The following is a 26,003-nucleotide window of genomic DNA, read 5'->3' as shown; positions in this document are numbered from 1 at the left end:
TGTGTGTGTGTGTGTGTGTGTGTGTGTGTGTGTGTGTGTGTGTGTGTCTGGGTGTGTGTGTGGGTGGGTGAGTGTGTCTCTGTATGTGTGTGTGTGTGGGTGGGTGTCTCTGTGTGTGTCTGTGTGGGGGGTGTGTGTCTGTGTTTCATGAATAATGCACAGCTGTCAATTTGTGTGCTGCAGATGTTTAGCCCAGTTGAAGAGGCAGCTTTAGGTAATTTATAATTGATGACATCACAGAGTGTCTCACCTGAACTCTGGTGCTCCTGTCACATCTCCATGAAGGCTGTTTGAAACTTTCCAGCCTGTTAACGTTCTAGAACCCTGGCAGCCTGTGTTTTGCATTTTGACCACTGTGCTGTGAATACAAACGCAAGCTGTCCTCTGGCTCCTTGCCACGTATGCTAATACAATTAAATCTGAATACCAAATTGGAAATAATACACGGCCAAATGCAGAGTTGTCAGACTGTCAGTGTTCAGCCTCATTGGCATGAAAGGCTCTTAAATCATCAGCTGCTCATCATGTGGCCTGTAATCTGATGCAGGGGCCTCACTGCCAGGACCTGCTGGAGTCAGACACCATCAGTATTCATCTTCTATAGTTTTATTATGACATTATAGGTCTTCTATAGTTTCCAACAATTTTCAGTCAGGTCATCTGAACAGTTTCTTTTTTTTTGTGCTGAAACGTTTCACCTTGCATCCAGAAGGTTTCATCAGCCAAGGAAACACACAACGTTTCCTTGACTGATGAAGCCTGATGAAGAGTCTTAACTGGAGTTAGTGGGAGAGATCATATCTCTCCAGTTTTAGCTTCTCTCCATTGGCTCCTTGTCAAATCCAGAATTGAATTCAAAATCTTACTTCTAACCTACAAAGCTCTCAACAACCTAGCTCCATCTTATATTACAGATATTATTGTTCCATATTTTCCTAACAGAGCCCTTTTCTCTCAGGCTGCAGGTTTACTTGTGGTTGCTAGAGTTTAGAAAATAGAATGGGAGGAAGATCTTTCAGTTCTGTCTGTGAGGCTGACACATTATCCAGTTTTAAGACTGTACTTAAGACGTTCCTTTTTGATAAATCCTATAGTTATGGTTGGCTTGGGTTTCCTGAGCTGTCCCTTAGTTATGCTGCTATAGGCTTAGACTGCTGGAGGACAAACTGACCACAATTTTCACTCTGCTACTGTCTTTATTTACTCTGCTCAACCTGTTTTGTATTTAGTCCCGAGCAGCGAAGTGCTGTGAAGGCCTATTGTAATCGCTGTGTTCAAGCCCGAGCTGCAATTTTTTCCATCAAACGATTTGGCCTTTTGGGGGCCTTAATATATCCCAAAAGTCACCAAATTTGGTGAACGCATCAGGACTGGTGAAAAATTACGTATTTTAAGGGCGTGGCAAAAATCGCAACAGAAACTGATCAAGAGCGTCACCTAGTAATTTTGAAAATAACTTCCGCATTAACCTTAGTTTGTCATAGAAACGTGAAATTTGGTATGCTTGTCCAATTCCCCAAGATACACAGAAAACCCTCTGGCATCAACGTTGTATAATAAACAGGAAGGCGGCCATTTTGGAATGCTGGCCCAATTTTCACACCTTTTGGGCAATTTACAGCCTCCGCAGTTGAACAAACTCCTCCTAGGGATTTCGCTCAGTCGGTTTCAAACTTGGCCATTTTGGTCAAAAGGCATGGGGGACAAAAAGTTTTCTAAATGGTTTGTTTCGGAGCATGCTGAAGGGGCGGGACCAGACCTCAAAGTTTGACATCTCGCCATGAAAATCAAAACGCTAATAGCTCCTACATGAAAACTGTCCTGAACATCAAACCTTCTGTGATTGATCCACAGCCGGTCCCCTGCAAGACTGAATGGTCAAATCATGGCATCACTTAAGCCACGCCTCCTGACAAAAGGAAGTATAAAGTTTTACGTTGAATGATCCCTATCTGACCCGTCACCTGATCAGCATGATAGTGTGTTCAGTGACCGAAGACATGTTGGTGAAACTTGCTTTACAACACTGACCGTTTTGGGTGGAGCATGTGGGCGGCGCGACGTGGCGAAGTAAGACGTAATGCCGTCACCAAACGTTTGGCTCTAAATTCCAGTTTTGAACCGAGGTGCACCAAAATCAGTATGATCGATCATTATCCACCCCTTGAAAAGGAAGCCATGATAAGTGGCCAATAGCCTCCACAGCACCCCCTAGAATATTGTAGCGATTCTGTGTTTTAGTTCTGCTCGTGTCGTTATGGTTATGTGTATTAGTTTTGTGTTCATTGTGATCTTTATGGTGATGTGTATAAAGTTGTAGGCTTCCCCTGACTGTCTCTGCTGGACTCCCACTCACATGTGAGAGATCTGTCATGTGGGCGGGGGATCAGGGGAGCAGCAGGAGAGGACCGGGAGAGGGGAGAGTTCGAGTGTGTTAGCGGGAGGCTAGTTCGGGAGCGCTACGGTTTGTTGCAGGTGTGAGCTGCGCCTCAGAAATAGCAGCTCGGTTTTCAACGACTAATAAACCCGGTTGGTGGGACTTCTACCTGTCGTGTCCTGGCGTCATTACAATATTTTAAAACCTCAGCCCCAAACCATTTCTGGACAGATAATTCTGAAACTTGGTGAACATCTGTATCTTCTCAGGACCTATAAAAAAGTCTCTTGGAGTCCTGGTTCAAAACCAACAGGATGTCGGCCATTTTGGGTCAAATGGTCATTTTTGGGTGTTTCTACTAGCGAATTTTAACGAACTCCTCCTAGGAATTTTGAAGGATTGCCTTCAAACTTGGTTGACATGCCCTTAAGACATTGGAGAGTAAAAGTTATCTAAAGCTTGCTTTTTCGTATATGCTAAAGGGGCGTAGCCAGGCCTCAAAGTTTTGCTTCACGCCATAAATTTCCAAACACTATAACTTTCACAATAAAAAACCAAAATGCATGAAACTTGGTGTGACTTATCCCTGTTGGATGCCTGATGATCCACTGTGGTCAAATTTTGACATCATCAAAGCTCCGTCCCCTCGGAACAGGAAGTCACTTTTTTAACTTGGAATGCTCCCTCTTTGACACCATTGATCTAATCAGGATGATCCTGTGTTAGAAGACAGATAATATGGTCTGACTTGATTTAGAGCACAAACCATTTTTCCTTGAGGATGTAGGCGTGACGGCGTGGTGAATTAAGAAGTGACGCAGTTGCAATCCTTTTGGCTCTAAATTGCACAGATTTCAGCCGAGGTGCACCAAAATCATTATGATCGATCATTATCCATCCCTTGAACAGGTATCCATGATAAGTGGCCAATAGCCTCCACAGCGCCACCTACATTATTCCTACAGTTATAGCTCAGTGATACATCATCCGATCTACACCAGATTTATTGTGATTGATCAGCGAGGACTTTTACACACATTGATATTGTGGTTTACAATATGACTCTAGTGCGCCCCCTAGATTATTCCAACAGTTATATCTCAATGATACATCATCCTATCTGCAACAGATTTTTGGTGCATCATCTGTGAGCATTTCTAGACACATTGTTATTGTTGTTTAACATTTGACTCAAGTGCACCCCCTAGATTATTCCAAAAGTTTTATCTCAGTGATACAACGTCTCCCACCCCATGAAGCTGTTGCTGAACTGGAGAGCTCGTTCAGTGACAGATTTCTGCATCCTAAATGCACAAAGAAGCGTTACAGCAGGTCCTTCCTCCCAGCAACTGTTAGACTCTACAACCATCACTGCTCCCAACAAACTCAATAAGGATTAAATCCATGCTGACCTCTGCTGAAACACACACTCTGCCTATAATAATGTACTGTCAATAGTAGGAATGTGCCAATCCACTTTTTTTTTTTTTTTACTTCCAATCCGATCCCGATACCTAAATCTGGATATCGGCTGATACAGATCCCGTTGCGATATCATCATCATTATTGATTTTATATGAGGCTGTAATAATCTCCTCTCAAGTACAATTTGTACAAATACAGGTCCTTCTCAAAAAATTAGCATATTGTGATAAAGGTCATTATTTTCCATATTGTAATGATAAAAATGAAACTTTCATATATTTCAGATTCATTGCACACCAACTGAAATATTTCACGTCTTTAATTGTTTTAATACTGATGATTATGGCATACAGCTCATGAAAACCCAAAATGCCTGTCCCAAAAAATGAGCATATCATGAAAAGGTTCTCTAAACAAGCTATTAACCTAACCATCTGAATCAACGACGTAACTCTAAACACCTGCAAAAGATTCCTGAGGCTTTTAAAAACTCCCAGCCTTGTTCATTACTCAAAACCGCAATCATGGGTAAGACTGCCGACCTGACTGCTGTCCAGAAGGCCATCATTGACACCCTCAAGCAAGAGGGTAAGACACAGAAAGAAATTGCTGAACGAACAGGCTGTTCCCAGAGTGCTGTATCAAGGCACCTCAGTGGGAAGTCTGTGGGAAGGGAAAAGTGTGGCAGAAAACGCTGCACAACGAGAAGAGGTGACCGGACCCTGAGGAGGATTGTGGAGAAGGGCCGATTCCAGACCTTGGGGGACCTGTGGAAGCAGTGGACTGAGTCTGGAGTAGAAACATCCAGAGCCACCGTGCACAGGCGTGTGCAGGAAATGGGCTACAGGTGCCGCATTCCCCCGGTCAAGCCACTCTTGAACAAGAGACTGCGTCAGAAGCATCTCGCCTGGGACTGCTGCTGAGTGGTCCAAAGTTATGTTCTCTGATTACAGTAAATTTTGCATTTCCTTTGGAAATCAAGGTCCCAGAGTCTGCAGGAAGAAAGGAGACACAGAATTCACATTGCTTGAGGTCCAGTGTCAAGTTTCCACAGTCACTGGGGTGTCATGTCATCTGCTGGTGTTGGTCCACTGTGTTTTATCAAGGGCAGGGTCAATGCAGCTAGCTATCAGGAGATTTTGGAGCACTTCATGCTTCCATCTGCTGAAAAGCTTTATGGAGATGAAGATTTCATTTTTCAGCACGACCTGGCACCTGCTCCCAGTGCCAAAACCACTGGTAAATGGTTTACTGACCATGGTATTACTGTGCTCAATTGGCCTGCCAACTCTCCTGACCTGAACCCCATAGAGAACCTGTGGGATATTGTGAAGAGAAAGTTGAGAGACACAAGACCCAACACTCTGGATGAGCTTAAGGCCGCTATCGAAGCATCCTGGGCCTCCATAACACCTCAGCAGTGCCACAGGCTGATTGCCTCCATGCCACGCCGCATTGAAGCAGTCATTCATGCAAAAGGATTCCCGACCAAGTATTGAGTGCATAACTGAACATGATTATTTGAAGGTTGGTGTTTTTTGTATTAAAAACACTTGTCTTTCATTGGTGGGATGAAATATGCTAATATTTTGGGACAGGCATTTTGGGTTTTCATGAGCTGTATGCCATAATCATCAGTATTAAAACAATTAAAGACCTGAAATATTTCAGTTGGTGTGCAATGAATCTGAAATATATGAAAGTTTCATTTTTATCATTACATTATGGAAAATAATGACCTTTAACACAATATGCTAATTTTTTGAGAAGGACCTGTATATGCATGCATGTCCAAAAAGGCAACATGAGGTAAGTTTTATTAATGTTGGATACATTTCAAAGTTAAAATAAATTCTAACACAAAACATGCTCTTTTATTCTTAGCTTTAAAGTGGATATTAAAGTTATAAATTTAAGTGTTTGTTTAGTTATTTTATTTTTTTTAAATAAGGGGGAGATATAATAAGTTTTTTCTTCCATCTACACTCTTTTCAATAAATTTTCATATCAAGCTGCAAAATCCTTCGTTTTCTACAACTGATAGCAGTTGGTCATTAATTACGATGAAGTTTAGCAACTTCTCAGTAAACATTTGAGCTCTGGGGCTTCAGCAGTGTCTTCTTATTGTTCAATCCACAGCAGGCAGTCTGATTTCAGTCCACCTGCTGCAGACCAAGCAAGAGGATCAGACCGCTGAAGCCCTAGGGCTCGAATGTCCAACATATAACTAATTTTACCGTGGTTTATTGTGGCGCTGTGGCTCTGCAGACAGTGCACGTTGCTGTCTTGTTTTGTGGTGTTTAGTGTAAAATACTTCCACACAGCGGACATGTTTCGATGAAAGTTGGTTAGCCGTTAGCCACAGTGCTGCTAACTCTGTCCACACATTGTAGCTGGCTGCAAACTATGAAATGGATTTCCTGAATGTGAGGCGGGTCTTATTACTCTCTGGGTTCATGAAACACACCTCAATTCAGAAAATCCATTCCCTAGTTTGAAGCCAAATTGCAGAGCAGCTGGCAGGGAATCACATGAAAAGTTTCAGCAGACAAAGACATGCATGATGGATTGGAAATCTCCGCAGGTTAGATCGGAAAAATCTGAACCGTGAGTTATGCTGGTATCGGAGACCGATACGGATACTGGATCGGCTCGGCCCCATCCCTAGTAAATAGTCTGTTCTTATTAATGTTCCAATACATATTGAACATTATTATTGATATTTTTATCTTATTTCTTTATATGTTATTTTTATTTCTTTATATATTGTTTTTAACATTTTATGAACTTTTTGTGTGACTCTTATCTGTCGCTGCTGTTACACTTGAATTTCCCATCCGTGGGACAATAAAGGCTGTTTCTATTCTATTCTGTTATGCTGCTATAGACTTAGACTACTAGAGGACAAATTGATCTTATTTACTTAAATTAATGGTTAAAATTGAATAGTTTTCATTTGATACTATTTCTATCTTAACATGCGATTCTTGACCTGCCATTGTGTATCTATTCCTACCAAACCCATCCGGTCAAAGCAGATGGTCCTCTTGTCCTGATCCTGGTTCTGCTAAAGGTTTCTTCCTCATGAGGGAGTTTTTCTTTCCACTGTCGCCTTCATGCTTGTTCAAGATGAGAGTTCAGTGATGGAGTTAAACTCAAAGCTGCTCCTCAGATAAATAATGTTCAATTATTATTTTATATGTGAATGTTGCTGTCCAGTGCCTGAGACGACTTCTGTTGTTACTTGGAGCTTTAGAAATGAATTGAACTGAATTGATGAGCATCAACAACTCTTTTCTTCTGAGGTCTTCAGAAACCACCTTTGTTCCTGCCATCATTCACTTCCACAAACTTCTTCTGAAGAACACACTTTGATAGATCCCTGTTCTTTAAATCAAACAGGGTGCCCGCTCACCCCTGATCACCTTAAATTGATGATAACCCTAGAGGTTCACAAACTTTTACCACAAACAGATACTGTATTTTGGATCATGTTCCTAAATAAACAAATTACAAAGTATAATCATTTGTCACATTTGTTTAACTGGGTTCGCTTTATCTACAAAGGACTTGTGTGAAATTCTGAAGATAATTTAGGTTATTTTGATGCAAAAATATGGAAAATCATAAAGACTTAAACTTTAGAGCGCCACTGTTTTGTAACATGATAAACTATGAATCAACCATTTTAAAGCATTTTGACCATTTATTCTATTCATTTATTCCAAATATTTAGGATATTTCTTCTAAATGTTCTAATATTTATTATTTATTTTATGTTTATTTTATTTATACATTACTTAATCATATAAAATAAATAATTACAAGTAATTCTTTTTAGCCACCAAAATATGATTTTTCCTCAGAACAAATCACTATAAATTCTATGAAATTTAAGGATCAGAGAAATAAAAGTAATATTTATTATGCATGATTCATTCAAAGATTACAAAATAATACACTTTAGTTCATTAAATAGAAAGACTAAATGCATAATCTAAATTAAGAATCTCAAAACAGCATTAGGTCAACTCAACTCAATTCCTACCAGACACAGTGGACACTAAACAACCACAGAGGGTCTAAAAATGTCTCTGATTGCACTAAAACCACCTACTTCACTGTTTACTAGTGATGATCAAATTAAGCTTTTATGAAGCATTGAACCAGTTGGGCCAATTGTTTCAAAAATAGGTTAATTTGTTGAAGCTTCAGTTACACTGACCTCTTGTGGCATTTTACAATGCTGCTGTCAAATTAGGCATTTTGTTTTTAGTGGCACACACCAAGAACTCCAATGACTAGTGTTAAAGAAACTATTTTACTGTGGTAAAAAACAGTTTTTTTAATTCATTAACTTTCTATGTTGTCTGGTTTGAAAATGTATTTATTCTTACATGTTTTTGAATAAAGATTGATAAATGTGCATTGAAGAGATTTAATAAAAATGTTGCAATGGTATTGTGCTTGTGTAACTGTGGCAGAGTCCGAGTCTTTATCATTCTTAAAAATATCAATGAAATGACGTCTCCAGCATATCCATGTTTGGAGCTGAAGCGTCTGATCACAGAGGAGGTGTCATGATGCTTCAGTTCAGTTAAACACACCAAACACTGCACCTGCACAAACACACTCATGTAAATAAAAATAATAATTTTAGCCCATACTGATATATGATTATTAAAATCACATACATCATTTTACTGCAATTATATTAAATACATGGTTTAAATGGGTTAGATAATATCTTCACTGCTGAACATTGCTATAACTTTTTTGACATTTAAATGCCAAAACCACCTTATGATGAGCAGAATGAAGTGTTCCCACATGTTAGAACAGACTCTTTTCCGGGTTCCTTTATAATTACTCAATTTCAACTAACAGCAGAAACACACCTGTTCTTCAACACATTGCAAACATTTTAGAGCTGTTTCATAGTGTTGAGCGCTCTCAATTCAAAACTGTCTCAACCTGTCACCTGTCAGAATCGAGACGAGGCGGTGTCAGGGAATCAGCTGTTTGGACCATGAACCAGTCAAGAAATTAATTCCGATAACAAAACAGTTTGTGTTTCGGACGTCACGTGTCACGTGACTTTTTCCGCACCAAAACAGGCTCTGAAGTAGTGCTCTGATGTAATTTTACTGCAGGGTTCGAAGCATGTTTTGAAGCTTTTGTTTCATACTACCATCGCTACTGTTTACCACATAAGGATGATTCTAAACAGTGTTTTATTGAAGCTGCTACTCACGGTGCGTCTACTCTCCTCCATGCACTGATTGATTGTCACAAAGGACCGCACACCTGCATTAAGAACCTAATCAGAACCAAAGAAGCTAAAGCATAGTTTAGGTTAGATCGCCCCTTCTGTCTGAACTACGTCATCTAACACAAACTAATGTTTGAAGAAAAACGAGTTAAAATTAGTTAATCTGGTAAAAAAAAAAAAAAAAAGTTAAAACGAGGTGCAGTTGAAAAGTCAAAACTGTCATTTGACATGACAGCTAAAGAGGACTGGACTGAAGGACAATTCAGACACTAATTATGGTGGCACAAGACCAGAACCTCAGAACAAGAGCAATAAAGGCAGGGGTCTACCATACCAGACCAGACCAGACCCTGAGGTCTACCACCCAGACCAGACCCAAGGTGCAGGCTGTGCAGAGACTCCCCTGAGACAGTTTGTTTCTGTGGACTTTTAAGGTTAGACCTAATTCTTTCCTTTTTTATAAATCCTATAGTTAGGGTTAACGTGGGTTTCCTGAGCTATCCCTTAGTTCTGCTGCTATAGGCTTAGACTGTTGGAGGACAAACTGACCACATTTCCTCCCTCTGCTGCTGTCTTTACTTACTCTACTCTACTAGTCTGTATTTGTAATTATTTCTATCTTAACATGTTTTTTTGATTTTCCTCCTATAGAAAGTACACCTGGACTATAGAAAGTACACCTGGACTATAGAAACCACACCTGGACCTGTCATTCTGTGTCTGTTTCTCCTTCCTGTCCTCTCAAACCCAACCAGTCGAAGCAGACGATCGCTTGTCCTGAACCTGGTTCTGCTGGAGGTTTCTTTCTGTTAAAGGGAGTTTTTCTTTCCACTGTCTCCTTTGTTCTTGCTCAGGATGAGAGACTGTGATGAAGTGAAGATTCAACACAGCCTGCTGCTTCCTTAGAGAGATAACTTTCCTGATTGTCTTTTATAATGAATGTGAATGTTTCTGTTCAGCACCCTGAGATGACTCCTGCTACAGAAGTAAACTAAATTGAATGACCTGGCAGCTCTGCAGTTAAAATGCAGTAAAGCATGTTTTGTACTTTACATGCTCGTGTGAACAAAGTTCATGTCCATCAGATAAAAAGTGTTTTTTCCCCCACAGAGATAACTTTAAAATACAACACAGTGTGGGGGTGGGAGTGTGATTGTGGTTCTGAAGATCAGCTAAATGAAATTTTCAGACTGTGTAAAACCTGATCCTGTCAGACAGATTTGTCTGGACCTGTTTTTGACAGAACTGGCAGTTTAAATGTTTTCAGTGGGTTTTAAAAACTGGACCTGAAGCTGCAGACTTATACAACCGTGACAGCACCTGTTAATCTATCCATCAAAGTAAAGTGGAGCACGTTTTCCCTGACTGAAGGTCCTGTAAGAGGCCTAGTGTTGTGAAAAGGTTGGGCTTGACTGGCTCGAACTACAGGAGCCTTGGCCTCCCTCCACCTGATAAATCACCTGGATGACTGCTTTATTCCACCGCTCTGCAGTCATTGGTCATTTCTGCTCCACGTCTTCAGCGCCCAGTTTTCCATTATTACTTTTCTATCCACCTAATAATTCATAACTTCCATCAATTGTGCAGCCGATAATCCTGCTGTCCCGATCGATCTGCGAGACACAGCCACTGAATCATAATCATGGACGAGTTGCTCTGAGTTGCTTACAAAGTTAAAGTTGACGCCTGTGAGTCATAAAGGCTGAAAGCATGGAGGAGAAAAGCTGCTGTGATGGCCATTAGTCCAGAGCCCTGAGGTGACGAGAAAGGACGGAGCGTCTCTTTTAATCAGCAAACTCTTGGCCTGCCTTTGACCAAATGCCAGATCAATTTCACGGCTAGGTCCAGAAGAATTTCCTGGCCTGTTTTTTCATGAACTCTGGCAAACAAAATGAAGTTCAGAAAGATTTAAACGGTTTCAACAAAGAAATGTGAGAACAATCAGAGGCTGGCCTGTCTGTAAGATTTGATGGCTGACACTTTGCTCTATAAACATGTCATCACTGAAGAATCAAATCAAACTGATAGACCTTCTGAAGGAAACACAGTCAGGCTCTGAGCTCACATGATCTGGTCAGATCTTCTACAGAACAGAAGACAGAAAGAAGTAAAGACACTCAAGATGTTGCTTTTGTTTCAAGACTGAAGTGAACATCTGGAATAACAAATCTTCCAAAACATAAAGTAAAACTCTCATAAAGTTCTTACTGTGAGAAATAAAAGAGTATTTCTTGGAGCAAAGACCTGCAGGAGTTGTTTGTTTTGTAGTGATTTAGGTATTTAATCAAAATAATTTTGTTCAGCTTCACATCAAAGCAAAGCTGTAAATAACTTTAAAAACTCAGAGGTTTCATCTGCAGAGTGAGAACAATGACCTTCATGGGGATGATTCAGAGGTCTTGTGAACGTGCTCCACAACATGGTGTTTATGTCAAACTCTTATTGTGAAGGACTGAAGGAAGTTCTGTGAGTGGCACTGCAGCAGAAAATAAAGTAAACCTCAGTCCAGTTCAGGAAAATACTTAGTGCCATAGTTTTTACCATTTATTCACCCCAGGTTCCTTTTCAGTACCGTAGGTAGTCTAATGAAAAATCCTATCTCTGTTGATTCATGTACCCCTACAAGTAAGTAAGTAAAACTTTATTTATATAGCGCTTCTCAAGATAAAAAATCACACAGTGCTTTGACAAGCTAAATAAAAAAGTGCACAAAACAAATTTAAGCAAAGGCAGATTTAAAAAGATGAGTTTTTAGCTGAAGCCACTGAGTCCACTGAACTGACAGTTTGAGGAAAAGAGTTCCAGAGTCTTGGTGCCACAGAAAAAAAGGCTCGGTCTCCTTTAGTTTTCAGTTTGTTCTGGGGGACAGTCAGCAGGTCTTGATCACAGGACCTCAAAGGCCTGATTGGGGAGTACTGATGTAAAAGTTCTGACATTAATTCCATTCCTGGTATTTATGTCTCTGGCCAGTAAATATTGTATTGAAAATAGATGAGATACTTATCTTGTTTTTTTGTGCTTGCAGTCATCCTGTCTCCTTGGGTCCTTTCCTGGTTCACCTTGGTCCTGTGCCTCATTCTTTGTGTCTTGCCCTCCAGCCACTTACCTGTCTTGCCCAATCTGCCTGGAAAACACATCTCTGGAACCATTTGGATTTACAACGGTGCCTCTCTGCCTCATCCAAACTGTAAGGAGAACAAACAAACAAATTCTTGCCAACGCCCTATCCACCTACCAAATCCACCTGAACTTCTCCTTCCTCCTCAGGGGTTCCAGATGACCAACTGTATATATTGTCCACTGAAAAAGAAATAAACACAATTCACTTTGTCTAAGCCCAAGTTTTGTGTCGTTCCGGGTCTCATATTATCTGGGTATCCGGAATCATAATATAGAGAGGTTTTGGTTAAACGTGTACAGTGCATTACAAAAATCCAGGCGAGACAAAACTAAAGCATGAATTAGCATTTCCAATTCTGGATGAAAAACAATGTGGCTAAGCTTGGCGATATTTCACAGGTGGTAGAAACAGGAACGAACCAGAGACTTTGAGTTTCCATGAGTAAAACCTGAGTCAAGGGTTATCCCAAGGTTTCTAACCGAGGATTTAACAAAATGACCAAAAGGCCCCAGGATTTGCTTTATCATTGCAGTTGGGTTTTTTTTTTTTTTCTTTTCTTTCTGGAGCAAAGAAGATTACTTCAGTTTTTTCTCTATTGAGCTGGAGAAAACTTTCAGTCATCCAGCTTTTAATCAAATTCAAACAGTTAAGTAAAATGTGTTTTGAAAGTTCATTTGGAAGAAAAATATACAACTGGATCTCATCAGCAAAACGATGATGGGAGATATCTTAATGGATGAAAGTGTCAGACCAAGAGGGAGCACATGGAGCAGAAACGGCAATGGCAGAAAAAACTGAGCCCTGTGGAATGCCAAAATGAACAGGACGGGAATGGGATACAAATCCACAGTCTACAAATCGCTGAACAGTTTTGCCCCCCCCCCGCCCCCCCCAAATCTGCTACAACTGTATGTCCCACCACGTTCCCTGAGGTCAGCGGACCAATTGCTCCTCACAGTTCCAGGAACTCGTCTTAAACGCAGAGGTGACAGTGCCTTCTCTGTAGCAGGACCAAGACTTTGGAACGAGTCTGCTTGTCAGACTGGCCCCCTCCCTCTCGGTCTTCAAATCCCATTTAAAAACTCACTATTCAGTAGCTTTCAACACCAGATCTGTGTTTTGAACCTGTACGCTCCACACTGGTTTGTCATCATATTCATCTACATCGTTTTATGTCTATATTTTTGATTTACTTCATTTTGTATATTGCTTCATGTGTTGTCTATTCTTCTGTCTGTACAGCACTTTGGTTGGCCTTGTAGCTGTTTTAAGTGCTCTATAAATAAAATGGTATGGTATGGTATCTGTACGTAGATGTAGCTGAGGTTGCTCTATCGGACTGGTAAGAGGACAACCATTTCAAAGCAGAACCTGAAATACCAGCCCAACTCCTAAGCCTATCCAACAAGGTCGGATTATCAACAGTGTCAAAAGCTGGTGTCAGGTCCAACATGAGCAGCACAGAACATTTACCTGTGTCACATAACAAAATATCATTTGAGACTCTAAAGAGCTGTTTCAGTTGAGTGGGATTTATGAAACCCTGACTGAAAGTGGTCCAGAATATGGTGGTGATCGAGCAGTGGTTAACTGCTTGACCACAACCTTCTCTAAAATATTTGCCAGAAAAGGAAGTTTTTGGTCTGTAACTGCTAAACAAAGAAGAATCCAAATTAACCTTTTTTAAGAGAGGGTGGATGACAGCACTCTTTAGACAAACAGGTACCTGTCCAGAAGCTAAAGAAGCATTTATTGTGTTCAATACACTGGGACCAATGCACTGAAAAACACTCTTAAACAAGCCTGCTGATAAAATGACCAGAGAGCAGGAGGAAGCCTTCATGGTGCTAACAAATTTGTTAGCACCATGATGTGCTCTCTATAGCCTGTACCAGTTAAAAATTGGGCTGCAGCATTTTGGACCAGTTGTAGACGAGCAATGGAGGACTGACTGATTCCAAACAGAAGTGAATTGCAGTAATCAAGCCTAGATGTTATGAAGGCGTGGATCACTGTCTCAAGGTTCTTTTTGGAGAGTATAGGCTTCAGCTTAGACAGCCGTCTCAGCTGAAAAAAACAGGATTTGACCATCATGTTTACGTGACTGTTGAGTTTTAAGGACGGGTCCATTATCACCCCCAGATTAGTGACCTTTTGTTTCTCTAGCGGGGCTAGAGAGAAAAGGTCAATGTCATGGTTCATGAGTGAGCCACTGGGATGGAACAGCATGACTTCAGACTTCTTCTCATTGAAGCTTAAGAAGTTTAAAGCCATCCAGTCCCGGATGTCAGCCAGGCAGTCAAGAAGAGGCTGAATAGAGCGTGTGCCTCTGTGCCTCAGGGGGAAGTAAATTTGGCAATCATCGGCATAGAAATGAAAGGGTATGTTGTGTTTGCGGAAGATAGCACCTAGTGGCAGCAGGTACAAAGAAAAGAGAAGGGGACCGAGGATGGACCCCTGTGGTACCCCCCACTGGAGCGCTGTCGATGCCGAACTAAAATCTTTGATATTGACACAGAAGGTTCTGTCAGAGAGGTAGGACACAAACCATTTAAGGGCTGACCCTGTGATGCCCACCCACTGCTCCAGTCTAGAAATGAGGATCTTGTGGTCGATGGTGTCAAAAGCAGATGTAAGGTCCAATAGGACAAGCAGCACAGAATCACCTGCGTCTGTGGATATGAAAATGTCATTAAAAATCTTCAGTAGAGCAGTTTCAGTGCTATGGAGAGATTTGAAGCCAGATTGGAATAACTCTAGGATAGTGTGATCCCCAAAAAACTGTTTCAACTGAGACTCCACAATTTTTTCCAGTAGTTTAGAGGTGAATGGGAGTCTGGAGACAGGCCGGAAGTTGGACATGACTGAGGGGTCAAGGTTAGGTTTTTTCAGGAGGGGCTGGACAGCAGCATGTTTAAAAGTCTTTGGCACCACACTTGAGGATAAACTGCTATTCAGAATAGCGAGAATAAAAGGACCCAGGGTAGGAAAAACTTCCTTTAGTAGTCTAGGGGGAACCACATCAAAGGGGGAACCAGATGGCTTCATGCTGCACATTACCTGCTCCAGAGAGGACAGAGAGATGGGCTCAAAGTGGTCAAACACAGCCACACACTGAGATGGGATGGACAGATCATGAGCTGGAGGAGAAATGATTGCCCGGGTGTTTGCCACTTTTTCTAAAAAGAAATGGAGGAAGTTTTCACACAGTTCAGTTGAGGCTTCCAGAGGTGAAGGCTCACTGAGGTGTAGAACTGAGTTCAGGGTGGAGAAAAGAACTCGGGGGTTGTGGGAGTTGGAGACAATTAAATCAGAGAAGAATTTACATTTGGCAGCTTTAACGGTTTTCTGATAGTGACGCCAACTCTCCCTTAACATTTGAAAAGAAACCTGCAGCCTGTCCTTCCTCCACCTTCGTTCAGCTCTGCGACACTGCTGCCTAACGGCTCGAGTGACGTCATTCAGCCAAGGCTCTGATTTAAGTTTCGTTTTTCTGGTTTTAAGGGGAGCAACACGGTCCAGAACATTTAAACAGGCAGAGTTGAACTGAGAGGTTAGCTCCTCAGTGGTAAGAGACACCGGGAACTGTTCGATCCTCTCAGAATTAAAACCTTCATTAAAACGAGCAGCAGTGAAATGGTTAAAGGAACGTGTACGTGCAGGAACGCACGTCTTAGCAGTATGACAAGGGGGGGTGAGGTCAAACAATACAGGCATGTGATCTGAAAAAACATTGTCACCGATTTTCAAATTAGAAACAGAGACATCGCGTGTTAAAATGAGGTCCAGCGTGTGACCGTGTTCTTGGGTGGGGCCGTTCACCTGCTGAGCTAAGCCAAAAGAGTCATCCCTCACCGCCGGTGTCCACCACCAGGTTTGAGGGTTACTGCTGCGACAGGCACCAAAAACCTTGTGGCCACAGTTCCAGTAAGCAGCCTCGACAATAGAGGCATGGAACATAAACCACTTGGATTCTATATCCCCCACCTCCCCCAGAACATGTTCGAAGTTCTCCCGGAGGTGGGAGTTAAAGCTCTGTTTCATGGAAGACTCTGCCAGACATTCCCAGCAGACCCTCACAATACATTTAGGCCTACCAGGTCTGACCGGCATCCTCCCCCACCATTGGAGCCAACTCACTGCCAGGTAGTGGTCAGTGGACAGCAATCAAATTAGAAAAATAAGTTGCCCTTGTTTCTTTATCTGCATTGTTAAAAATGGTTAAAAGATCCTTTAAAAACAGAAGATAGACCAGTAAATTGGTTTTCTTTCATAAATGTTTAATTTTTTTGCAAGAACGCTTTAAGCACTTCACCACTTGCTCTTGCCGAGGTCGGATGCTTTTCCCCTCCCCTCCTTCATTCAGAACTGTTTGGACCAACACAGACTCAAGGTAGATGTCATTAAGTTCTGCCTGTCCCCAAAACAAATGTGTGTTTGTACTTTGTACTCAGAAACAGCATGTCGGCCCTGACGTAGGCTTAGTAGGCATTTTAAGGCATTCAAAGCATTCAGAGGGCGATAAAAAAAATCCTGCAAAACTCCTTTAAAAATAGGGAACAGAGGAATTATCATGGAACAGTAGAAAAGAGTTGGCACATCGGAGGGCACTACCTTTGAATTGACTGACAAAATAGATGATTTTAGCTGCGTCTGTAGCATAAAGAGATGGAGCCCCTTCAAAGGCGAGTCTGCATTGGAGTAGGAAACCTCCACATTGGTCAGGGTCTCCTGCCAAGAGCTCAGAAGGATTAACAATTAAATGTTGAGCAGGGGAAGCCAGCCCAGGAGATTCACAAGTGGAATTGGGGATTGACTGGGTGGTAGCTGCTGGAGGAGAAGGAGGTAGGAGTTGTTGTTTAATAGAGAAGACCATACCGCTAAGTTCCTGCATGTTGGACTGAGCGGAGCGCTGTTGGGTCAGAACCTGCTGCAGCATTTCCTCCAATTTGTTGATCTGCTCCACCTGAGCCCTAATGAGGGCCTGCATGCTCCTGGTCTCATTTTGGCTCTTAGTTGGCTGGAGCATTTCTGTTACAACTTGAGAAATCCAGAGTAGTATGAGACCCAGAACGAGAGAGACACAGGTGGGTACAAAAGTAACAGTGCTTATTATTTACAGTGATAATAGACAGTTGTTTCTCTGCAGCTCCTGGAAAAGGAGGGAGATGGTCAGAGGAGGTCATCAGGTGAACAGGCAATATTAATGTGCTGATGTTTTCTCTCTTACAGATTTAAAAATGTCTTTGGGTCCAACTCCAAATCCTTGGGTGAGCTCCAGAGGGGGACAAGGCCAATGATCCCACAGAATGAGAAAGGCTGGCAGCTGGTGGTTGGCAAGGCACGAGGAGAAACGAGGCCAGGCACGAGGAGAACCAGGGCAGGACCAGGGGAACCAGGACCAAGGAGACAGGAACACTGGAGATAAGAAGAGATTGGTAAGTAGATTTACTTCATATAAACTTACAGGACGGAGGCACAAATACCATTAGATGGTCAATGCTCCAGCAAAGAGTAATCCTGGACTGCAGCCTTATGTAGTAGGTGATCCTCATCAGGTTGATGGCCAACAGCTGTTGACAATTAGCGATGGATGAGGAGCTGCAGGCAGTGGTACTCTTACACCCTGTCAAGTCCAGAATTTAATTAAAAATCTTACTTCTAACCTGCAAAGCCCTCAACAACCTAGCCCCATCTTATATTACAGATATTATTGTTCTATATTTTCCTAACAGAGCACTTTGCTCTTAAACTGCTGGCTTACTCATGTTTCCTAGAGTTTCCAAAAACAGAATGGAAGGAAGATCTTTCAGTTATCATGTTCCTATCTTGTGGAACCAACTTCCAGATTCTGTCTGTAAGGCTGACATAATGTTAAGACTGGTCTTAACGTTCCTTTTTGACAAATCCTAGAGTTAGGGTTGGTTCTAAACTGCTGGAAAGAATAGTTGAGTCTCAGTTGAAGTGCTTCTTGAAAGATCATGCCATCCCGCAGTTATTCCAGTCTGGCTTCAAAAATCTCCACAGCACTGAAACTGCTCTACTGAAGGTTTTTAATGACATTTTCCTACCCACTGATGCAGGTGATTCTGTGTTGCTTGTCCTATTGGACCTTACATCTGCCTTTGACACCATCAACCATGGGATCCTCATTTCTAGGCTAGAGCAGTGGGTGGGCATCACAGGGTCAAACCTCAAATGGTTTAGGTCCTAGCTCTCTGACAGAACCTTTTGTGTCAGAATCAAAGATTTCAGATCAGCATTGGCAGTGCTTAAGTGGGGGGTACCCCAGGGGTCCTTCCTCGGTCCCCTTCCTCGGTCCCCTTCCTTGGTCCCCTTCCTCGGTCCCCTTCCTCGGTCCCCTTCCTCGGTCTCCTTCTCTTTTCTTTATATCTGCTGCCACTAGGTGATATTTTCTGCAATCACAACATTCCCTTTCATTTTTACATCGATGACTGTCAAATTTACTTCCCCCTGAGGCACAGAGGCACACGCTCTATTTAACCTCTTCTTGACTGCCTGACTGACATCCGGGACTGAATGGCTTTGAACTTCTTAAGTTTCGACAAGAAGAAGTCTGAAGTCATCTTGTTCCATCCCAATGGCACATTCATGAACCACTGCATTGATCTTTTCTCTCTAGTTCTATTAGAGAAAAAAAGAGTCACTAATTTGGGAGTGATAATGGACCCCTCCTTGAAACTTAACAGTCACAAAAACAGGATTGTTAATCCTGTTTTTTTTTTTATTTTTTAGCTGAGGTGGCTGTCTAAGCTGAAGCCCATACTGTCCAAAAAGAATCTTGAGACATTGATCCATGCATTCATAGCATCCAGGCTCGATTACTACAATGTGCTTCTGTTTGGAATCAATAAGTCCTACATTGCACGTCTACAACTGGTCCAAAATGCTGCAGCCTCATTTTTAACTGGTACAGGCCATAGAGAGCACATTACACCAGTTTTGGCCTCCCTGCTCTGGCTACCCATTCACCTTTGGATCCAGTTCAAAATACTCATGTATGTTTTTAAATCATACATGAGTATGATACATGAGTCTAATCAATTTTTAAAGCCCCTCCATGGGCTGCCACCTTACCATGGTGGAGGGGTTTGAACGTCCCAATGAACCTAGGAGCTATGCTGTCAGGGGCTTTACGCCCCTAGTAGGGTCAACCATGGCAGACAGGTCCTAGGTGAGGGACCAGACAAAGTGCAACCCAAAAACCCCTTTGATGAGAAAAACAAACGGACCTAATGTTCCCTTGCCCGGACGTGGGTCACCGGGGCCCCACTCTGGAGCAAGGCCTGGAGGTGGGTCACGCGGGTGAGCGCCTGGTGGCCGGGCTTTTACCCATGGAGCTCGGCCGGGCACAGCACGAAGAGGAGACGTGGGTCCCCCTTCCCATGGGCTCACCACCTGTGGGAGGGGCCAAAGGGGTTGGGTGCAATGTGGGATGGGTGGTGGCCGAGGACGGGGACCATGGTGGTCTGATCCTTGGCTACATAAGCTGGCTATTGGGACGTGGAATGTCACCTCACTGGTGGGGAAGGAGCCTGAGCTGGTGTGTGAGGCTGAGAGGTTCCGGCTAGAAATAGTCAGACTCACCTCTACGCATGGCTCTGGCTCTGGAACCAGTTTCCTTGAGAGAGGCTGGATACTCTTCTACTCTGGAGTTGCCCCTGGTGAGAGGCGCCGAGCAGGAGTGGGCATACTTATTGCCCCCCAAATTGGTGCCTGTGTGTTGGGGTTCACCCCGATAAATGAGAGGGTGGCCTCCCTCCGCCTACGTGTGGGGGGATGGGTTCTGACTGTCGTTTGTGCATATGCACCAAATGGCAGTTCAGATTATCCACCCTTTCTGGAGTCCTTCGAGGGGGTACTGGAAAGTGCACCTCCTAGGGACTCCTTTGTTCTGCTAGGGGACTTCAATGCTCATGTGGGCAATGACAGTGAGACCTGGCGGGGTGTGGTTGGGAGGAACGGCCCCCCTGATCTGAAACCGAGTGGTGTTCTGTTGTTGGACTTCTGTGCTCGTCATGGATTGTCTATAACGAACACCATGTTCAAGCATAAGGGTGTCCATATGTGCTCTTGGCACCAGGACACCCTAGGCCGCAGTTCAATGATCGACTTTGTCATCGTCTCATCTGATCTGCGGCCGCATATCTTGGACACTCGGGTGAAGAGAGGGGCAGAGCTGTCCTATGATCACTACCTGGTGGTGAGTTGGCTCCGATGGTGGGGAAGGATGCCGGTCAGACCTGGCAGACCCAAATGTATTGTGAGGGTTTGCTGGGAACGTCTGGCAGAGTCTCCTGTGAGACGGAGTGTTAACTTCTACCTCCGAGAGAACTTCGAACATGTTCCGAGGGAGGTGGGGGACATTGAGTCCGAGTGGACCATGTTTTGTGCCTCTATTGTCAAGGCGGCTTACTTGAGCTGCGGCCGCAAGGTTGTCGGTGCCTGTCGCGGCAGAAACCCTCGAACGCGATGGTGGACACCGTCGGTGAGGGATGCTGTCAGGCTGAAGAAGGAGTTCTATTGGCCTTTTTGGCTGTGGGACCCCGGAAGCAGCTGATGGGTACCGGCAGTCCAGGTGACATGCAGCTCAGGTGGTCGCTGAGGCAAAAACTCTGGCATGGGAGGAGTTCAGAGAGGCCATGGAGAATACTTCTGCACGTCTTCGGGGCGATTCTGGTCCACCATCCGGCATCTCAGGGGGGGGAAGCGGTACGCCACCAACACTGTTTATAGTGGGAGCGGTGTGCTGCTGACCTCAACTCGGGATGTTGTGGGTCGGTGGGAGGAATACTTTCAAGACCTCCTCAATCCCACCGGCATGTCTTCCACTGAGGAAGCGGAGCCTGGGGACTCTGGGTCAGGCCCTCCAATCTCTGGTGCTGAGGTCACCGAGGTGGTTAAAAAGCTCATCGGTGGCAGAGCCCCAGGGGTGGATGAGATTCGCACGGAGTTCCTTAAGGCTCTGGATGTAATAGGGTTGTGTTGGCTTATGCGACTCTACAATATTTTGTGGACATCGGGGGCAGTTCCCCTGGATTGGCAGACCAGGGTTGTGGTCCCCCTATTCAAAAAGGGGGACCGTAGAGTGTGTTCCAACTATAGGGGAATCACGCTCTTAAGCCTCCCTGGTAAGGTCTACTCGGGGATTCTGGAGAGGAGGGTCCGTCGGATAGTCGAACCTCGGATTCAGCAGGAGCAGTGCGGTTTTCGTCCTGGCTATGGAACACTGGACCAGCTCTACACTCTCAGCAGGGTCCTGGAGGGTGCGTGGGAGTTTGCCCAACCGGTCTACATGTGCTTTGTGGACTTGGAGAAGGCGTTCGACCGCGTCCCTCGGGGAACCCTGAGGGGGTTAGGCGCAGCAAAGCAGTTGAGGGGATCTGTTTTGGTGGCCTTAGGATTGCGTCTCTGCTTTTTGCAGATGATGTGGTCTTATTGGCTTCATCAGATCATGATCTACAGCTTTCGCTGGAGTGGTTCGCAGCCAAATGCGACGCGGCCGGGATGAAGATCAGTTCCTCCAAATCTGAGGCCATTGTCTTGAGCCGGAAAAGGGTAGAGTGCCCTCTCCAGGTCAGGGAGGAGGTCCTACCCCAAGTGGAGGAGTTTAAGTATCTTGGGGTCTTGTTCACGAATGAGAGAAAAATGGAACGTGAGATTGATACGCAGATAGGTGCAGCATCAGCAGTGAAGCAGGTGCTTTACAGGTCTGTCGTGGTGAAGAGAGAGCTGAGTCATAAGGCGAAGCTCTCAATTTACCGATCGATCTACATTCCTACCCTTATCTATGGTCACGAGCTTTGGGATTTGACAGAAAAATGAGATCTCAGATACAAGCGGCCGAAATGAGTTTTCTCCGCAGGGTGTCTGGGCTCTCCCTTAGAGATATGGTGAGAAGCTCGATCATCTGGGAGAGACTCAGAGTAGAGCCCCTGCTTCTCCATGTCGAGAGGAGCCAGTTGAGGTGGCTTGGGCATCTGTTTAGGATGCCTTCTGGACACCTCCCTGGTGAGGTGTTCCGGACACGTCCCACCGGAAGGAGGCCCAGAGGAAGACCCAGGACACGCTAGAGGGACTGTTTCTCGGCTGGCCTGGGAATGCCTCGGGATTCCCCCAGAAGAGCTGGCCCAAGTGGCTAGGGAGAGGGAAGTCTGGGCCTCCCTTCTTAGGCTGCTACCCCTGCGACCCGACCCCAGATAAGCGGAAGAAAATGGATGGATGGATGGTTTTTAAATCACTGAACAGTTCTGACCCATCTTGTCTCACTGCTCTTCTACAGCCATATGTCCAACTGCGTTCTCTGAGGTCAGTAGACCAGATGCTCCTTTCAGTTCTAGAAACCCGTCGCAAGCTCAGAGGTGACAGGGCTTTCTTTGTTGTAGGTCCTAGACTGTGGAATGAGATGCCACTGTGTGTCAGGCAGGCTCCCACACTCACAGTTTTGAAGTCTCGTCTGAAAACCCACTTTTATTCCCTTGTCTTTGACATGGTGTGATTTGTTCTGATCCTGTCTGTTGTGTTGGCCATTTAGTTTTTTCTGATGCTATTTGTATCTATATTTTTATTTTATGTTTTCCTGTCCACTGTGCTTGTTTGTTTCTATTGTACAGCAATATGGTTGGCCTTGTTGCTGCTTTATATGCTCTATAAATAAATTGGTATGGCATGGCTTGTTATTATGCTATAGGCTTAGACTACTAGAAGACAAATTGACCTCATTTCCTAAAATGAATTGTTAAAATTGAATAGTTCTTGTTAAATCCTGTCTCCTGTCTCTGCTTCCCATCATCACTAACATCATCCACTCCACCCTAACCTCTGGCATTGTTCCCACAACTTTCAAATCTGCGGCCATCACCTCCATCATCAAGAAACCAGGTCTTGACTTTACCAAAATCAGTAATTTTCGCCCAATCCCTAATCTGCCCTTTATTTCCAAAGTTCTTGAAAAAGCCATTGCTAGTCAACTTCACTCTCACCTATCCAACAATAACATGTATGAAGAGTTTCAATCTGGTTTTCACCCGCACCATAGCACTGAAACAGCTCTAATAAAAATAACTAATGACCTTCTTCTTGCTGCTAACTCTGCTCTTCTGTCTATCCTCATTTTACTGGATCTAAGTTCTGCCTTCAACACAATCTGTCATTCTATCCTCCTCAACAGACTAACCTCCATTGGCATCTCAGATACTCCTTTAGACTGGTTCAAATCTTATCTCTCTGAACGCACTCAATTCATTCAGCTCAAATCCTTTCATTCCCAGTCTTCCCCCATCTCCACGGGTGTCCCCCAAGGCTCTGTCCTCGGACCCCTCCTCTTCATCATTTACCTCCTTCCTCTAGGTCACATCTTCCGTAAATTTGGTGTCCATTTTCACTGTTATGCTGATGACACACAGCTCTACTTGTCAAGAAAACCAAACTCCACCCACCCACCCTCCATCCTCACCGACTGTCTCAACGAGCTAAATCACTGGTTTTCTAACAATTTCCTACAACTGAACAGTAACAAAACAGAAATCATTCTTGTCGGTACCAAAAAACTCTCTTTCAAAATCAGAAAATCTTCTCATCCCCCTTAACAACTCTCTGCTATCCCCCTCGCCTCAGGTCAAGAGTCTTGGTGTCATCCTCGACACCACTCTCTCCTTCATTTCACACATCAACAATGTCACTCGGTCTGCCTATTTCCATCTCCGAAATATTAACCGTCTCCGCCCTACTTTCACACACCGCTCCTAAGCCATCCTTGTTCACAGTCTTGTGACTTCTCGGATTGACTACTGCAACTCCCTTCTTTATGGCCTCCCCAACAAATCTCTCCAGAAGCTGCAATTGGTCTAGAACTCAGCTGCCCGTGTCATAACTCAAACCTCCTCATAGCAGCAGCAGCTCCACTGGCTCCCTGTTAAATCACGCATCGTCTTCAAAATTCTTATTCTCACTTTCAAAGCTATCCACAACCTTGCCCCTCCGTATCCATCTGACCTCTTACACATCTCCATCCCCTCTCGCTCTCTCAGATCCTCCTCTTCACTACACCTCCATGTACCCTCTGCCCGCCTCTCCACCATGGGGACCAGGGCCTTCAGCTGCTCTGCTCTTCATCTCTGGAACTCTCTACCCCCTGACTTAAGAAACACCACCTCTCTTTCTATATTCAAGACTCCTCTGAAAACACATCTCTTTAGACTCGCTTATCCTTAACTTTGCTGTATGTATTTTATATTTTTTATGCATTTTATATTCTGTATGTATTTTATATTCTTTATGTATTTTTTATTCTTTATGTAATTTACTCCTGTTGATCTTTGTTCTTACTGTAAAGTGTCCTTGGGTGTCATGAAGGGTGCTTTTAAAAAAAATTAATATTATTATTAGTTTTCCTTTGATACTATTTCTATCTTAACATGTGATTCTTGACCTGCCATTGTCTATCTGTTCCTACCAAACCCAGCTAGTCGAAGCAGATGGCTACTTGTCCTGAGCCTGGTTCTGCTAAAGGTTTCTTCCTCATGAGAGAGTTTTTCCTTTCCACTATCACCTTCATGTTTGCTCAAGATGAAAGTTCTGTGATGGAGTTAAATTCAAAGCAGTCTGCTTCTCAGATAAATAATGCCAAAATATTATTTTATATATGAATGTTGCTGTTCAGTGCCCTGAGATTCATTCAACCTTTATTTAGACAGATAAATCCCATTGAATCTCGAGGACTCATTTACAAGGGAGACCTGATTTCAACAAAGAATGATGACAACAATGGACAACAGCGACAACAATAATAATAACAATTAAAGCAGCATGCAGCATTGAAGGCCCTCGCAGCAAAGCGCCGCTCTGGCCTTATGGCAACCGCGGGGCTCCAGTGACTAAGCCCGGTCGCCATCGCGAACGCTCACGCTCCCATCACGCGCCCTTTGACTGGAGTGCGCATTCGCTGAACTTTTGACATCAGTCGTGACCGTGGGCGCTCCAACAATGCCTCCCAGTCGCAGTCACGAAAGCTCTCATGCCATTCCTGCACGCGTCCACCAGGGGGCGCATATGCCTTAACTTTGCAATCGCTATCCGCCCATATCAGTATGAGAAGGTGTGCACTTGAGTCATATGTTACAAAATCTGGTTCAGATAGGATAATAATTCACTGAGATATAACTGTTGGAGTATCATGGGGGTGCACTTGAGTCAAATCTAAAAAAGTTAAATCTGGTCCTCTGGACATTCAAAAAAAACAAAACAAAGCAAATCAACAAAAAAATGTAGAAACGTTTCGTCTCTCGTCCGAGAGACTTCCTCAGTCTGTGGTGCTGTATTCAGCTCAGTCTCTTAAATAGTACCGTCACAGAGTGGATCAACCAGTTTTGCTGCTGACAGCCAAAACCAGCTGATCACATGCTCAAGAAGGATCATCAGCCTAACAATGGATCATTAGCACACTGATGGCTGTTTACTGTTCTCAGAAGGCTGAGTGATACTAGCAATCAGAGATTGCTAGTATCACTCAGCCCTCTGTGAACAGACTGACTCAGTAGCTGTGATCACAGCTACTGAGTCAGCCATCCGCAACAACAAAATTAAAGAGGCTGAAGCAGAACAGCTCAGAGTCAAAGTTTCAGCCTGCCTCAGCAATGCCAAACCACCACCTTCCAACATCAGTAGAGAGGAGAGGGATGCACTCACCACTCTTAGCAAGGACAAAAACATCATCATTCTCCCAGCAGACAAAGGAAGGTGCACAGTGATTTTGAACCAGAAAGACCATCATGAGAAAGTTATGACAC

The 26,003-nt window shown here is 43.7% G+C and overlaps 1 protein-coding gene across 1 annotated transcript in view; it reads right to left on the bottom strand.

Annotated features, from left to right (window-relative positions):
• LOC119419741 (contactin-associated protein-like 5) overlaps positions 1 to 17,185 on the bottom strand; it is a 354,615-nt gene extending 337,430 nt beyond the window's left edge. Inside the window, exon 1 of the mRNA XM_037687124.1 lies at positions 17,074 to 17,185. Coding sequence (XP_037543052.1) covers positions 17,074 to 17,185 — 112 coding nt within the window. The remainder of the gene's footprint in view (positions 1 to 17,073) is intronic.
• Positions 17,186 to 26,003: the final 8,818 nt, after the last annotated feature.

This window comes from Nematolebias whitei, chromosome 13 (genome assembly GCF_014905685.2).
Source record: "Nematolebias whitei isolate Nwh7 chromosome 13, NemWhi1, whole genome shotgun sequence".
NCBI classification, from domain to species: Eukaryota; Metazoa; Chordata; class Actinopteri; order Cyprinodontiformes; family Rivulidae; genus Nematolebias; species Nematolebias whitei.
This window is presented reverse-complemented; position numbering and strand designations above follow the sequence as displayed.